Here is a 17766-nt window from a genome sequence, read left to right on the forward strand (position 1 = left end):
GCAACACCATTGAGGGGAAGCAATGCGGAATGTTAATTGGGCAATCTCTTCAACACCATGTCGAATATTGACTCACCTTAAAAGCCAATGGAAGCTCAATGATGTACAGGTCGATATAATCAAAGTTTAAAAGTTTGAGGGATTTCTCCAGGCTGGGTCGTACCATCTCTGGTGGGTGAAAGGTGTTCCAGAGCTGAAAATGTAAAGTTCATCCATTATACTGAAGCAATACTGTCACATTCTACAATACTGCATATTGTGAAAACTTCATAATATAACAGTTCATATTGTGCTAAATTGCAAATTGTGCAGGTTTGTGCTGTGGGAGAGAGACGATAGCTGTCCAAATATAGGGAAATATGGGTGTCTGGATTCAGAATTGGCTGGCAGAAACAAGACAGCGAGTGGTAGTGGATGGAAAGTATTCCGCCTGCAAGTCGGTGACCAGTGGTGTCCCGCGGGGATCTGTTCTGGGACCTCTGCTCTTTGTGGTTTTTATAAATGACTTGGATGAGGAAGTGGAAGGGTGGGTTAATAAGTTTGCCAACGACATGAAGGTTGATGGAGTTGTAGATAGTGTTGAGGGCTGTTGCAGGTTGCAACAGGACATTGACAGGATGCAGAGCTGGCCTGAGAAGTGGTAGATGGAGTTTAACACAGATAAATTGGAAGGTCGAATTTGAATGCTGAATATAGGGTTAAAGGCAGGATTCTTGGAAGTGTGGAGGAATAGAGGGATTTTGGGGTCCAAGTACATAGATCCCTCAAAGTTGCCACCCAGGTTGATAGGGTTGTTAAGAAGGCGTATGGTGTGTTGGCTTTCATTAACAGGGGGATTGAGTTTAAGAGCCGCAAGGGTTTGCTGCAGCTTTATAAAACCCTGGTTAAACCACACTTGGAATATTGTGTCCAGTTCTGGTCGCCTCATCATAAGAAGGATGTGGATGCTTTGGAGAAGGTGCAGAGGAGATTTACCAGGATGCTGCCTGGACTGGAGGGCGTGTCTTATGAAGACATGTTGAGGGAGTTGGGGTTTTCTCACTGGAGCGAAAAAGGAAGAGAGGTGACTTGATAGAGGTGTACAAGGTGATGAGAGGCATGGATAGAATAGATAGCCGGAGACTTTTCCACAGGGCGGAAATGGCTGTCATGAGGGGACATAATTTTAAGGTGATTGGAGGAAGGTATAGGGGAGATGTCAAGAGGTAGGTTCTTTACACAGAGAGTGGTGGGTGCGTGGAATGCACTGCCAGCAGAGGTGGTGGAGTCAAAGTAATTAGGTACATTTTAGCGACTCTTGGACAGACACAAGGACAGCAGTAAATTGAAGGGGTGTAGGTTAGGTTGACTGATGTTTCTTTATTCTGAGTTTGTTCATTCTAACAGGATAGCTTTACTGGCAAGAACTGGGAAATTCAGCTGGGATTCCTGATTATAGCTTGAAGAGTATGAGTTTGTGTACATGTTTGTGTGGTTGAATGTGTTTCGTTATATGTGAATGTGCATTGTGTGTGTTCATCTGTGTGAGTGAATGTGTGTCTGTATATATGCATATGGGTGTATGTGAACGCATGTGTGGGTCTGTACAGATGGGAGAAATTGCAGAGGGAGGCGATTCAGCCCATCGGGCCTACATCGACCCTCTGAGAGAGTACCCTACCTGGGCCTAGTCCACCGCCCTATTCCTGTAAGTCCACCGCCCTATTCCTGTAACTCCACCTAACACTTTGAATACTAAAGAACAAGTTTGTATGGCCAATCCATCTAAATTGCACATCTTTGAACTGTGGGAGGAAACGTGAGCACCTGCAGGAAATCCACGGAGAACTTGCAAGCTCCACACAGGCAGTCACCCAAGGCTGGAATTGAACCCGGGTCCCTGGTGCTGTGAGACAGTAGTACTAATCATTGTGCCAACGTGCATGAATTTGTTTTCATATTAACAAGTGTGTATGTGTGTCTCTGTTTGAATGTGCATAGAATCATAGAAGTTTACAGCATGGAAACAGGCCCTTCGGCCCAACCAGTCCATGCCGCCCAGTTTTTACCATTAAGCTAGTCCCAGTTGCCCGCACTTGGCCCATAACCCTCTATACCCATGTAACTATCTAAATGCTTTTTAAAAGACACAATTATACCCGCCTCTACTACTACCTCTGGCAGCACATTCCAGACACTCACTACCCTCTGAGTGAAGAAATTGCCCCTCTGGGCCCTTCTGAATCTCTCCCCTCTCACCTTAAACCTATGCCCTCTAGTTTTAGACTCCCCTACCTTTGGGAAAAGATGTTGACTATCTACCTTATCTATGCCCCTCATTATTTTATAGACCTCCATAAGATCACCCCTAAGCCTCCTACGCTCCAGGGAAAAAAGTCCCAGTCTATCCAGCCTCTCCTCATAACTCAAACCATCCAGTCCCGGTAACATCCTAGTAAATCTTTTCTGCACTCTTTCTAGTTTAATAATATCCTTTCTATAATAGGGTGACCAGAACTGCACACAGTATTCCAAGTGTGGCTGTACCAATGTCTTGTACAACTTCAACAAGACGTCCCAACTCCTGTATTCAATGTTCTGACCAATTTGTGTATGTGCACAACATGTGTGTTTATGTGTGCATGCACATTTATATTTGTTTGCCTGTGCACGTGGATGTGCGCAGCCAATGAGTGAGAATGAGATTGAGCACCCTTGATGGCTTCACAATACAAATCTAACCCAGCCAATTACCGCCCTATCAGCCTACTCTCCATCATTAGCAAAGTGATGGAAGGAGTCATGAACACTGCTATCAAGCGGCACTTACTCAGCAATAACCTGCTCATGGACGCTCAGTTTGGGTTCTGCCAAGGTCTCTCAGCTCCGAACCTGATTAGAGCCTTGGTTCAAACATGGACAAAAGGGCTGAATGCCAGAGGTGAGGTGAGAGTGACTGCCCTTGACATCAATGCGTCATTTGACCGAGTATGGCATCAAGGAGCCTGAGCTAAACTGGTCAATAGGAATCAGGGGGCAAACTCTCCATTGGTTGGAGTCATACCTGGCACAAAGGTTGCAGTGGTTGGAGGTCAATCATCTCAGCTTCAGGACATCACTGAAGGAGTTCCTCAGGGTAGTATCCCAGACCCAACCATTTTCAGCTGCTTCATCAATGACCTCCCGTCCATCCTAAGGCCAGAAGTGGGGATGCTTGCGGATGACGGCACAATGAGCGGCACCATTCATGACTCCACAGATAATGAAGCAGTCCATGTCCAAATGCAGCAAGACCTGGACAATATCCAGGCTTGGGTTGACAAGTGTCAATTTACATTTGCGCCACATAAGTGCCAGGAAATGACCATCTCCTGCAAGAGAGGATCTAACCACCGCCCTTGACATTCAATGGCATTACCATTGCTGCATTTCGCACAATCAATATCCTGCGGATTATCATTGATCAGAAACTGAGCTGGACTAGCTAAATTAATACTGTGGCTACCAGAGCAGGTCAAAGGCTAGGAATCCTATGGCGAGTAACTCACTTCCTGACCACCCAAAGCCGATTCAAAATCTACAAAGCACAAGTCAGGAGTGTAATGGTATACTTGCCTGGATGAGTGGAGCTCCAACAACACTCAAGAAACGCAACACCATCCAGGGCAAAGCTTGATTGTTCCCCCTTCCACAAACATTCAAACCCTGCACCACCGACGAACAATGGCAGCCGTGTGTACCTACTACAAGATGCACTGCAGTAACTCACCAAGGTTCCTGAGCCAACTCCTTCCAAACCAAAACCACTACTATCTGGGAGGGCAAGAGCAGCACCTGCAGGCTCTCCTCTAAGTCACTCAATACCCTGACTTGGAAATATATTGCCATTCCTTTACTGTCGCTGGGGAAACATTCTGGAACTCCCTCCTTAACAGCACAGTGTACCTATACCTCAAGGACTGCAGCGGTTCAAGAAGGCAATTCACCACCACCTTCTGAAGGGCATCTAGGAATGGGCATTAAATGCTGGCCGGATCAGCGATGCCCACATATCGTAAATGAATAAATGAGAAGGTGTAAAATGTGGGTGTAACGGAAGCAGCTCCAAGGAAGGAAGAGGAGAGAGAGCGAGAGATCCTTGAAATGTTCGTTACCTTGCCACAGTAATAGATGTCTTCACGCTTCACCGTACCATCAGCGATCTTTTCCTGAATCGCCTTTCCAATTTCACCTTCGTTACCGTAAATCCAGGCTCCATCAAAATGGCGGTAACCGACATCAATCGCTACTTTCATTGCATCGTAACATGCGTCCTTAGCAGTCTGTTTAATCGGGAATGTATCAGCACTTAAGAGCACAATTCATAAACTGATTCAAACTTACAGAGATTTATTGTACTCTTAAAATAAGAGTGCGGTGGGAAATGATACACTACAGATTAGCATTATTTATGTATTATTTGTAACATTATTATCTTTTGTTGCTACTTATAGTGATTTATATTTTGAGCGTAATTTTACCTTGTGTGTGTGTGGGTTTCCTCTGGGTGCTCCGGTTTCCTCCCACAGTCCAAAGATGTACAGGTTAGGTGGATTGGCCATGATAAATTGCCCTTAGTGTCCAAAATTGCCCTTAGTGTTGGGTGGGGTTACTGGGTTATGGGGATAGGGTGGAGGTGTTGACCTTGGTTAGGGTGCTCTTTCCAGGAGCCGGTGCGTACTCGATGGGCCGAGTGGCCTCCTTCTGCACTGTAAATTCTACGATAATCTATGATAATCTAGGATAAAGATTCGGCACAACACCGTGGTTGTGGGCCGAAAGGACTGTTCTGTGCTGTATTTTTCTATGTTCTATGATTAAGTAGGGTGCTCTTTTCAAGGGCTGGTGCAGACTCGGGCCAAATGGCCTCCTTCTGTGCTGTAAATTCTATGATCTATGATATGACCATTGCTGAAGGCCTTGAGAGCATGGTCAAGTCAAGAGAGCCATTGCTGAGGGGTTCCAGAGCTAGGTGCAGACACAGAGCACCATCACTAAGGGCTTCAACACCAAGGTGTAAATTATATTGGGCCTCCAGGCAGTACAGGTGATGCAGATGCTTCTGGTGCTCACTCCAGCTACCCCTCTGTCCCATACAGTAACCCAGGGTCCCACGAACATGCCGCTGGGAAACCTAAAGGGCAGGTATGATGCCGGTGGGAAAAGTGAATTGCAACGGTCGGAAAATTCCAGCCTTGATTTACAACTTTATGCAGAAGTCATAAAGCTTGTATAATGTCATTGATGAGAGCGCAAATAAATTTCAAGAAGTGTCACAGAAGGTCAACCATTGCAGACACAGGTGGTGGCTGATATCCAACAGAATCAGTGGATGGGACGTCTGCCTTAGAAGGGCAAATCTCTTTGGCCTCTTGACTCGGGCATCCATCTGGGAGGAAGGAGACTGTGGCAGTTAAGGGGAAAAGTGCGCATCATGCCAGAGAAGATGAGGGATAGGGGTAGAACCTGCACACATGTGGGTCAAAGAAGCATGCAAACGCGGACAACGTGCAGTCAGCGGGAGGGTACAAGGACAGGGGTTGAGAGGCAGTGCAGTACGCACTGGGCAGCAGGAAGACCACAACCTTCTTCTACAGTGGATTTCTGTCATTTCCAGATATGTCCTTTGGATTTGGTCAACCCTTAGCTGAGTTAAGGATCAACCAAATCCAAAGGACATATCTGGAAACGACAGAAAACTACTGTAGAAGAAGGTTGATGATATTCCGAGCACAGGTAACAGAGCGATGTGCCAAGCAAGATCCAACAACACTCTTCAAATCTGCATGCCCTCCTAGTGGCACTTCAGAAGACTGTGGTTATAAATTTTAAAGCTGCCAGAGGTCTTCCACAGACTGTGTGACAGTCCACAACCAGCTGTCCACAGATGCATCAGTTCAGATTCTATGCTTGCTAAGGTAAGAGGCACCAATGGATGTGTCAGTACAGACACAGAGGACTTCACAAAAATTCGAGGCTTCCCTCAGGCACATCCATGTCACCATAAGGGCATTGGTTAATCAGCAGGAAACCCTTCCACTCCTTGAACATGCACATGTATGTATATGCACATAAGCCTGGAAACTGCCATGATTTTTCTGGACTGAGCAAATCACAGCTGACTTAGCTTTCACACATTGGCAAACGCGGTGGCACAGTGGGTAGCACTGCTGCCTCACAGCGTCGGGGACCCGGGTTCAATTCCAGCTTTATCTGTGTGGAGTTTTCACATTCTCCCCGTATCCGTGTGGGTTTCCTCTGGGTGCTCCGGTTTCCTCCCACAGTACAAGGGTGTACAGGTTAGATGGATTGGCCATGTTAAAATTGCCTCTTAGTGTCCAGGGATGTGCAGGTTTGATGGGGTTACAGGGATATTGGGATAGGACAGAGGAGAGGGCCTTTGTAGGGTGCTCTTTCAGAGGGTCGGTGTAGACTCAATGGGGCGAATGGCTTCTTTCTGCACTATAGGATTGTATGGTTCCACAGCTCCATGCTTAGTTTCTGGGGGTCAACGGGTGCCCCTTAAGGAGCTGACTGAAGACTCCGTTATGGTGACTGTGCATAGAACATAGAACATAGAAAAATACAGCACAGAACAGGCCCTTCAGCCCACGATGTTGTGCCAAACTTTTGTCCTAGATTAAGAAAAAATTAATCTACACCCCATCATTCTACCGTAATCCATGTACCTATCCAATAGTCGCTTGAAGGTCCCTAATGTTTCCGACTCAACTACTTCCACAGGCAGTGCATTCCATGCCCCCACTACTCTCTGGGTAAAGAACCTACTTCTGACATCCCCCTATATCTTCCACCATTCACCTTAAATCTATGTCCCCTTGTAATGGTTTGTTCCACCCGGGGAAAAAGTCTCTGACTGTCTACTCTATCTATTCCCCTGATCATCTTATAAACCTCCATCAAGTCGCCCCTCATCCTTCTCCGTTCTAATGAGAAAAGGCGTAGCACCCTCAACCTTTCCTTGTAAGACCTACTCTCCATTCCAGGCAACATCCTGGTAAATCTCCTTTGCACCTTTTCCAAAGCTTCCACATCATTCCTAAAATGAGGCGACCAGAACTGTACACAGTACTCCAAATGTGGCCTTACCAAGGTTTTGAACAGCTGCATCACGGCTCTTAAGTTCAATCCCTCTGCTAATGAACGCTAGCACATCATAGGCCTTCTTCACAGCTCTATCCACTTGAGTGGCAACTTTCAAAGATGTATGAACATAGACCCCAAGATCTCTCTGCTCCTCCACATTGCCAAGACCCCTACCGTTAACCCTGTATTTCGCATTCATATTTGTCCTTCCAAAATGGACAACCTCACACTTTTCAGGGTTAAACTCCATCTGCCACTTCTCAGCCCAGCTCTGCATCCTATCTATGTTTCTTTGCAGCCGACAACAGCCATCTTCACTATCCACAACACCACCAATCTTCGTATCATCTGCAAATTTACTGACCCACCCTTCAACTCCCTCATCCAAGTCATTAATGAAGATCACAAACAGCAGAGGACCCACAACTGATCCCTGCGGTACGGCACTGGTAACTGGGCTCCAGGCTGAATATTTGCCATCCACCACCACTCTCTGACTTCTATTGGTTAGCCAGTTCGTTATTCAACTGGCCAAATTTCCCACTATCCCATGCCTCCTTACTTTCTGCATAAGCCTACCATGAGGAACCTTATCAAATGCCTTACTAAAATCTATGTACACTACATCCACTGCTCTACCTTCATCCACGTGCTTGGTCACCTCCTCAAAGAATTTAATAAGACTTGTAAGGCAAGACCTACCCCTCACAAATCCGTGCTGACTATCCCTAATCAAGCAGTGTCTTTCCAGATGCTCAGAAATCCTATCCCTCAGTACCCTTTCCATTACTTTGCCTACCACCGAAGTAAGACTAACTGGCCTGTAATTCCCAGGGTTATCCCTATTCCCTTTTTTGAACAGGGGCATGACATTCGTCACTCTCCAATCCCCTGATACCACCCCGGTTGACAGTGAGGACAAAAAGACCATTGCCAACGGCACTGCAATTTCATCTCTTGCTTCCCATAGAATCCTTGGATATATCCCGTCAGGCCCAGGGCACTTGTCTATCCTCAAATTTTTCAAAATACCCAACACATCTTCCTTCCTAACAAGTATCTCCTCAAGCTTACTAGTCTGTTTCACGCTGTCCTCTCCAACAATATGGCCCCTCTCATTCGTAACTACTGAAGAAAAGTACTCGTTCAAGACCTCTTCTATCTCTTCAGACTCAATACACAATCTCCCGCGACTGTCCTTGATCGGACCTACCCTTGCTCTAGTCATTCTCATATTTCTCACACATGTGTAAAAGGCCTTGGGATTTTCCTTGATCCGACCCGCCAAAGATTTTTCATGCCCTCTCTTAGCTCTCCTAATCCCTTTCTTCAGTTCCCTCCTGGCTATCTTGTATCCCTCCAGCACCCTGTCTGAACCTTGTTTCCTCAGCCTTACATAAGTATTCTTCTTCCTCTTAACAAGACATTCAACCTCTCTTGTCAACCATGGTTCCCTCACTCGACCATCTCTTCCCTGCCTGACAGGGACATACATATCAAGAACACATAGTATCTGTTCCTTGAACAAGTTCCACATTTCAATTGTGTCCTTCCCCAACAGCATATGTTCCTAACTTATGCACTTCAGTTCTTGTCTGACAGCATCGTATTTACCCTTCCCCCAATTATAAACCTTACCCTGTTGCATGTACCTATCCCTCTCCATTACTAAAGTGAAAGTCACAAACTTGTGGTCACTATCTCCAAAATGCTCCCCCACTAACAAATCTATCACTTGCCCTGGCTCATAGAATCCAAAAGGCAGTACAGTAACAGCCCTGTGCTGACTCGCATCACCATTGAGCAGGTTATTGGCATCTTGAAGATGTCTTGACCATTCTAAAGGATCACTGAGGTAATCTCCTGCAAGGGTCCCCAGTACTGTTGCCATGTGCTGCATGCTGCAAATTATGGTGCAGCAGAGAGGTCGACAACCAGATGGCACAGAAACCGGTGGTACGGTTAGGTCAACTCAACTGAAGAATGATGAGGAGCAGATGGAGATGGAGCAGGACCCCGTCCAGGATAATAGAGTTAGCACAGAGAAGGAGGAAGGGTGACAATGAGAGACTCCTGGGGGCAGACTCATGCACCCATGGCAGATTCCATAAAGAAGGGGTAATCGTGGGGATAGTTGGAGGCGGCAGCAGTGTGTATGATCACTGGAATAATGATCCAGGGCAATCCCATGGTGTGTTGAGGGGGGGGGGGCGGTTCGAATCGCACCACAACAGACAATGAAAATTAAATTTTTAAATCTAATCATGGAGGGTGGCCATTCAACCTATACTGTCTGTACTGGCTCCGAAGAGTTCCGAGCTAGTCCCATTCCCAATCCCTGGACGGAATTTTCTGATCCTGCGGCTTATGTCCCCACGCCCGCAAGAAAACACGTGCAAATCTGGAGAAAGTCCAGAGTGATTCTCCGTTTTGCAGGAGGCAAGCAGGGCCCCGATTGCTCCTCGCAGCTCTGGCTTATGATACCGGGCCCCGCACCTCCAGCTGCGGGTTCGCGCATGTGTGTGGCGGCCACCTGTGGCGGTAGCCCCGCACAACATGGCAGACTCACACTGCAGGCCAGCCCCGACAATACAGGCCTCCCTCCCACCCCAAGATTGCGCGCGCCCACCGATCGGTGGCCCCTGATCGTGATCCTGGCCGTCGTGGAGGCCATCCCTGGTGACGGATCCAACATTTAAGGTGCAAAACCAGGTACCCTCATGTCCCCTCTACACCTTTCAATCTATGCCCCGCAGTTCTAGAATTCTCCACCAAGGCAAACAATTTTATCCTGCCCACTTTATCTCATTCCCTCATAAATTAAGGCGAAACGGTAGCACAGTGGTTAGCACTGTTGCTTCACAGCATCAGGAACCCTTGTGTTTGATTCCCAGCTTGGGTCACTGTCTGTGCGGAGTCTGCACGTTCTCCCCATGTCTGCGTGGGTTTCCTCCGAGTGCTCCAGTTTCCTCCCACAAAGTCCCAAAAGATGTGCCTGTTAGATGAATTGGACATTCTGAATTCTCCCTCAGTGTACCAGAACAGGCGCCGCGTGTGGCGACTAGGGGCCTTTCACAGTAACTGCATTGCTGTGTTAATGTGAGCCTACTGTGACACTAATAAAGATTATTATTATAATTTTGCAGACCTCAATCAAGTCGCCCCTCAGTTTTCTTTGTTCCAAGGAAAATAACCCTAACCTATCCAATCGCTCCTCATAGCCACACTTTACTAGCCTTGGCAACATTCTTACGAACCTCTTCTGCAGTCTCTCCAGAGCAATCACGTCCTTCCTGTAATGAGCAGACTAGAATTGCACACATTACTCCAGTTCTGGCCTCACCAGTGTTTTTTTACAATTCCAACATTCCTTACCTTTGTATTCTAGACCTTTGCCAATGAAGGAGAGTATTCCAGATGATTTCTTTACAATCTTGTCTATTTAAACAGTCAGAAGTCTTACAACAATTGGTTAAAGGCCAACAGGTTTGTTTCAAATCACTAGCTTTCGGAGCACTGCTCCTTCCTCAGGTGAATGAAGAGGTAGGTTCCAGATGTGCTCACCCCAGTCTAACGCCGGCATCTCCACATCTTGTCTATTTGAAGTGCTGCCTTTAGGGACCTGTATACTTGTACGCCAAGATCTCGCACTTCATCTACCACGCTTAGTATATATATTGTATACTCCCAATAATTGTTTGACTTCCTCCTAAATGCATGACCTCACACTTCCCTGTTAAATTCCAACTTCCAGTTTATTGCCTACTCCACCAATCTATATCTTAGAATCATCGAATTTACAGTGCAGAAGAAGGCCATTCAACCCATCATAGACCGGCCCCTGAAAGAGCACCGAACCGAAGCCCACACTTCCATCTATTCCCGTAACCCAGCAGCCCTACGCAACCTTTGGACACTACGGGGCAATTTAGCATGACCAATCCACCTAACCCGCACATCTTAGGACTGTGGGAGGAAATCCACGCAGACACGGGGAAAACATGCAGGCTTCACACAGTGACCCAAGCTGCAAATCGAATCCGGATCCCTTGTGCTGTGAAGCAACAGTGCTAACCATTGTGTTACCATGCCGCCACATTTGGAGATTAGAACTATCTACTACTATCTACTACCACTCGGCCAATCTTTGTGTATTGTGAAAATTAACCAATCGTGCCCCCCACTTTCAGGTCCAAATCATTAATATAAGGGTCCCAACACCGAGCCCTGCAGAACACCACTTGAAACAACTTTCCAATTCCATTTGCAAGGGCAGCCATCAACCATCTCCACCATTCTTCCAGGAAGCACATTCCAAATCCCAACTACTCTCTTGAGTGAAGAAGTTTCTCACTCCTAACTCTCTTGCTGACCATTTTTGAAATTGTTAACCCCACAATCACCTACTTACCAACTAGTGTGAACTAGGGAGGGGTAATTATGGTGCGATTAGGCAAGAATTAGGGAGCATAAGATGGGAACAGAAACTGTCAGGTAAAGGCACAAATGAAAAGTGGAGCTTGTTCAAGGAACAAATACTGCGTGTCCTTGATAGGCATGTCCCTGTCAGGCAGGGAGGAAATGGTTGTGTGAGGGAACCATGGTTCACAAAAGAGGTTGAATATCTTGTCAAGAAGAAAAAGGAATAGTGTGTAAAGATGAGAAAACAAGGTTCAGTAGGGTCGCTTGAGGGTTACAAGGTAGCAAGGAATGAGCTGAAAAAAGGGCTCAGGAGAGCTAGGAGGGGGCATGAGAAGTCCTTGGTGGGTCGGATCAAGAAAAACCCCAAGGCTTTTTCCTCTTATGTGAGAAATAAAAGAATGACCAGGGTGAGGGTAGGGCCGGTCAAGGACAGTAGTGGGAACTTGTGCATTGTTATGGGCGATGCGTTTTCAGAACCCCAAAATGTCTCATGGAGTTCAACCAACCTCTCCCTTTAATGTATTTGTTGCTTTTCCGAGCACATGGCTTGTTCCCTGGGTGTGGGATTACAATTCGGGACATGTGGGTTTTTAAACACAAAACACTGTTTATTCCATGAACTCAACTTAACATCTCAAATAAACGTTGGATCTCTTAACACCCCTTACTTCAAAGATAACTCAGAAAATATTGCAACAGTAAATACGTCCTTAAAATGTTCCTTCAAACTTCCAAGAGACTTAATACCCTTAAACAGTATCACATCAGGTTAAAGGCTTTACTTTAAATCACCCAAATGATCCAGAGATAGTCTTTCATGATAGATATCCAGTTCCCTGCAAAACACAGACACCCACTCAGCTCTTTTCAAAACTTGCAGCTCTCTGGAAACACACAGACACACACACAGTTTTTTAAACTGAAACTAAAAACCTGCAAAATTAAACTGCAAAATGGCTGACCTGACCTCAGCCCCACCCACTCTGTGACATCACTGTTTTCTTAAAGGTACATTGCTTACACATCCATTTCTTAAAGGCACTCTTGCATGACACCTCCCCCCAAGGAAAATAAATAAACTATCAACTTCAAGATGGTTTCATTTTTCACTTTTGCACCATCCACTAAGAAATGTACACAGTAAATATACATTTTCGTTTTTTAAAAAAAAACCATATGCAAACAGGTATAATAATATAGTCCATTTTTCTTTGCTCTTCTTCCTCCAACTGAAATCCTTCTCGATTGACAGCCTCTTTGAACAAAGTCTCTGCACGATCCATCCATTCCTCTACTCCTCGGCATTTCTCTTTAGAATCAGATACTTTAGTTCAACCTGACCACAGAGTCCCTTGCAATTCTCCAATACAGGAGCATTGGTGATCACAGCTTTCAGGCAGTCAAATGCCTGTTGAAAGTCCGCTGTCCATTGAATTTTTTTACCGTTTCTTCAGCAATTCCATCAGTGGAGTAATCACGCCACAAAACCTTTGCACAACTGTTCGATCAAATTCATTCATGCTAGGAGATCGTATTATTCCCCTTCGTCCTGAGGGTATTGGAAACTCCTCAAGGAAAGTGATTCGGGCTTTTCCAAATTCACTTTCGGCTAGGTTCATCACCAAACCCGCCACCTGAAGTCGATCGAAGAACTCGGTCACCGCATTATAGGAAGGACGTGGAGGCTTTGGAGCGGGTGCAGAGGAGATTTACCAGGATGTTGCCTGGTATGGAGGGAAAATCTTATGAGGAAAGGCTGACGGACTTGAGGTTGTTTTCGTTGGAGAGAAGAAGGTTAAGAGGAGACTTAATAGAGGCATACAAAATGATCAGGGGGTTGGATAGGGTGGACAGTGAGAGCCTTCTCCCGCGGATGGATATGGCTGGCACGAGGGGACATAACTTTAAACTGAGGGGTAATAGATATAGGACAGAGGTCAGAGGTAGGTTCTTTACGCAAAGAGTAGTGAGGCCGTGGAATGCCCTACCTGCTACAGTAGTGAACTCGCCAACATTGAGGGCATTTAAAAGTTTATTGGATAAACATATGGATGATAATGGCATAGTGTAGGTTAGATGGCTTTTGTTTCGGTGCAACATCGTGGGCCGAAGGGCCTGTACTGCGCTGTATTGTTCTATGTTATATGTAACTCCATACAATGGTTTAAATGTTCTTTCCATGTCTGGAAGTTGGAAATAAAAGCAGATGGTCCCACTTTCTCCATGCAATCCTTCAAACGTGGGATAGGATAGGAGTCCATTCTTGTAACTGCATTCACCTTTCAATAGTCCACACACAACCGTTGGGTACCGTCTGGTTTCGGTACCATCACTATGGGTGAGCTCCATTGGCTGCAACCCACTTCAATTATGCCATTTGTAAGCATACTCTCAATCTCTTTGTTAACCTGTGCCAATTTTAAAGGGTTACGTCTATATGGATGTTGTTTGATAGGAACAGCATTTCCCACATCTACATCATGTGTAGCCATTTTAGTCCTTCCCAATTTATCTCTATAAATTTGCCCATGTGATATCAATAACTCTTTCAGGTCAGTTTGTTTTTCCTCTGGAAGGTAACTTAATAATTCATCCCAATTTTTGAGAACATCCTCATTTTCCAATTTAATTTGAGGTATTTCAAATTCACAGTCATCTGGATTTAGTTCATCACTTTGAGTTAGAATCATTAAAATCTCCTTTTTCACTCTATCCGTTTCAAAGTACCTTTTAAGCATATTCACATGACACACTCGGTGAGTCTTCCTTCTATCTGGTGTTTTTACCACATAATTGACCTCACTTAATTTCCTTTCAATCTGATACGGTCCACAAAACCTGGCTTTTAAAGGCACCCCTACCACTGGTAACAATACTAAAACTTTATCCCCACTGGTAAAACTACGAACTTTGGATTTCTTGTCCGCTACCCGTTTTATCACATTTTGTGCAACTTTCAAATGTTGTCTAGCCAATTCACCTGCTCTATTTAATCGTTCCCTAAAATTTGACACGTAATCCAATAATGTAATTTCCGATTTCTCACCCACCAATTTCACCAAACGCTCCCTTGCGATTCTGGATGGTACGCAGTTGATTTAAATTGTTTTATTCCTAAGCTATCCATAACTTCTGTGAATAACTTTGAAGTAAAATTTGTTCCTTGATCCGATTGAATTTCTGTGGGTAGTCCATATCTGGTAAAGAATTTAAGTAACTCCTCCACAATCCTTTTAGCTGTAATATTACATACTGGAATGGCCTCTGGAAACCTAGTAGACACATCCATTACAGTCAAAAGATATTGATTTCCACTTTTTTTTTTAGTAAGCGGTCCTACACAATCAATTAGGACCCTTGTAAAAGGTTCCTCAAATGCTGGAATGGTTATTAAGGGCGCTGGTTTTATCACTGCTTGAGGTTTACCTATCACTTGACATGTGTGACATGATTGACAAAATTTAACTACATCTTTATGTAGTCCAGGCCAATAAAAATGTTTCTGGATTTTAGCTTGAGCTTTCCTTATTCCCAAATGACCTCCCACTGGTCATGTGCAACTCGCAACACCTCGTTTCTATACCCTACCGGCAATACTACTTGATGAACATCTGCCCACTTTCATCCGCCTGCATATGTACAGGTCTCCATTTTCTTATCAAGACTTCATTTTTACAGTTATATCACTCTGGTATACTCTCAGATCCCTCTTCCTTATATGCTTTCTGATATATCCATTTTATTTCTACATTTTTCTGTTGTAACTCCGCCAATTTTCCTGAACTAAAAATATCCACCTCATCCTCCACATGTTCTTGTTCTTTTTCAACCATCTGATCAAAAATCGTTTCTGATAATTGCACTTCAACTTCATCTTCAGTTTTTGATTTCTCCTCTTGTCTTAACCTGTGACTTTGCAACCTTGTTACATCACAATCTGGAAAAATCCCAGGATATTCATCCTTCCACACTTCAGTTGACTGATTTTCCACTGGCTTATCAACCACAGTAGGCATCACTCCCACCTGCGATCCAGCTATATCATTACCCAAGATAAACTGTATTCCTGGACAAGATAGTTTATCTATTACTCCTACTACCAATTCACCACCCTTCAGTGGACTTTCCAACCAATGGAACGCTACTCCTCTCACCCTGAATTCCACATATCACCACCTTTTCTGGCAACATTCTTCCCAAACTACATAATTCCACATCTCTTACCATTAAAGATTGACTAGCACCTGTATCTCTTAAAATTGTGACTTCTTTACCTGCTCCTCCTGATACACATGAGTAAACTTTACCCACAACATTCTTTAAAGACATCTGGCCCATGAATAATGATGAAATACACAACATAAACAATTGGTTAAATATTACTACGTACCTAACTCTGACTTTACCTTGCCTCCTCACCCTCTACACGCACAGCAGACAGACAAACATAGAGGGGAGGAAAGGAGGAAAAGTAAGAAGAATGAAGGTCAAAAGATAAGAGTCTTTGCTTCAGATGGTGGTTTATTGGCCCATTTTCTTCACAGAAAGCTTGCTGATTAAAGTATCCAGTTAACAGCCAGTATGGCCTTCTTTGTAGAGTCCTTCATTCAGGGTCCTGTAGTTTAGAAAAATGCAGTACTCACAGGCAGCAGACTTTCTGGATAGATATTTGACTTCTCATCAAACTGGGCCTTCAGCTTCTGGTTCGCATTCAGGCCTCTGTCTTTATGTAGAGAAAGTTGGTTGATTGTGGACTACTCTGCCTGTACATAGATTCATCCATGTTCTCTGACAGTGCAGATAAACAGGCTTTCTGGAGAAAAACAAAGAGGAGAGGATAGCACATCCCTTCCTGGGGCTGCCAAGACCAAAACTGGAAACAAACTCAACCCTTGATGCTCTGAAAAACATTCCAGTGGGATCAGATCCAAACCCTTGATGCTCTGAAAAACATTCCAGCGGGATCAGATCCAATCACCACATGTTACCAGGCTGAGGACAGCCTTGGGTCAGTTGACTGCCCACCAGTCAAATCAATCAGACCGAATCACAGTTAATCCCTGACATTGGTGCTAGTCAGTCTGCAACTCCAGTATGAACCAGCACAGTGATCTCTCCTGCAGCTGAAATCCTCTGCTCAAATTAAAGACACAGCCACATCCCCATTAATCATCCATGAATCAAAAATGAAACAGCAAAAAGAAAGAGGAAATAAGAGAATTGACAGGAAATAAACAGGAAGTACCTTCCCAGTGTATACAGAGGCTGGTTTAGTACAGTGGGCTAACAGCTGGCTTGTAATGCAGAATAATGCCAGAAGTGCAGGTTCAATTCCTGTACCGGCCTTCCCGAACAGGCGCCGGAATGTGGCAACTAGGGGCTTCTCACAGTAACTTCATTGACGCCTACTTGTGACAATAAGCAATTATTATTATTATTATTGTCTCCGATGAATTGTTAGCTACATAAATGCCAAAATGCTGTAACACCAATACCAAACTCAATGTCTCCTTCTCAATGATCAAATATTTAGCTTGATGAATATTTACTTTACTATAAAAATAACCAACAGGTCTTTTGATTCTTTTGTCTTCCTCCTGAAACAATTCAGCACCAACACCCACATCACTTGCATCTATTGCCACTTTAAATTTTTTGTCGTAATTAGGTGTCATCAACACTGATGTGGTGGTTAACACAGTTTTCAGATTATCGAATGCCTCCTGACATTCCATTCAGTCAGTGGAGCAACCAGGCTGCTAAAATTTAGCATGAAATTCTGGCATAAACCTTTCATGTCCTCAACGTTCAGAGCTTCTCTCTTTGAGATGGTATTAGAAACTCCCCAATAACTTTCATTTTCATATTAATTTTTTCCATCTGACCATGTCCAATTTTATGGTGTAAGAATGTGTCTTGAGTTTTCGCAAATTAACTTTTAGCCAATTTTACCACCAATCTAGCCTCCTGTAGTTGTTTGAATAATTTGTTTAATTGTTCCAAATGCTCCTTCCACATTTGATTAAACATCCAGCAGAGGGCAGTAGAGCGGAGCTGCTGATTGGCTGTCGCGGGGGAAATTTGTATACGTGCATTATGGTCATCCTAACTTGAAGGTGGTTTGTGGAGGAGCTGTTGACAAGTGACACTTAAACACCAAACACTTCTTCAGTGTTTCCCTCCCTACCCCCTCCTATAACCAAAAGTAAAACAACTGCT

General features: G+C 44.6%; 1 protein-coding gene across 3 annotated transcripts in view; it reads right to left on the reverse strand.

The window, feature by feature from the left end:
- Window positions 1-17766, reverse strand: part of LOC140396102 (aldo-keto reductase family 1 member D1-like) — a 155061-nt gene that overhangs the window by 115066 nt on the left and 22229 nt on the right. For 2 of the 3 annotated variants that reach the window (XM_072484214.1, XM_072484212.1), the window contains exons 2-3: window positions 4134-4301; window positions 77-193 (exon numbers count right to left, since the gene is read on the reverse strand). In XM_072484214.1, coding sequence (XP_072340315.1) covers window positions 77-193; window positions 4134-4301 — 285 coding nt within the window. The remainder of the gene's footprint in view (window positions 1-76; window positions 194-4133; window positions 4302-17766) is intronic. The other variant, XM_072484215.1, reaches the window with a different exon arrangement.

The sequence above is a fragment of the Scyliorhinus torazame genome, chromosome 19, assembly GCF_047496885.1.
Source record: "Scyliorhinus torazame isolate Kashiwa2021f chromosome 19, sScyTor2.1, whole genome shotgun sequence".
Taxonomy (NCBI): Eukaryota; Metazoa; Chordata; class Chondrichthyes; order Carcharhiniformes; family Scyliorhinidae; genus Scyliorhinus; species Scyliorhinus torazame.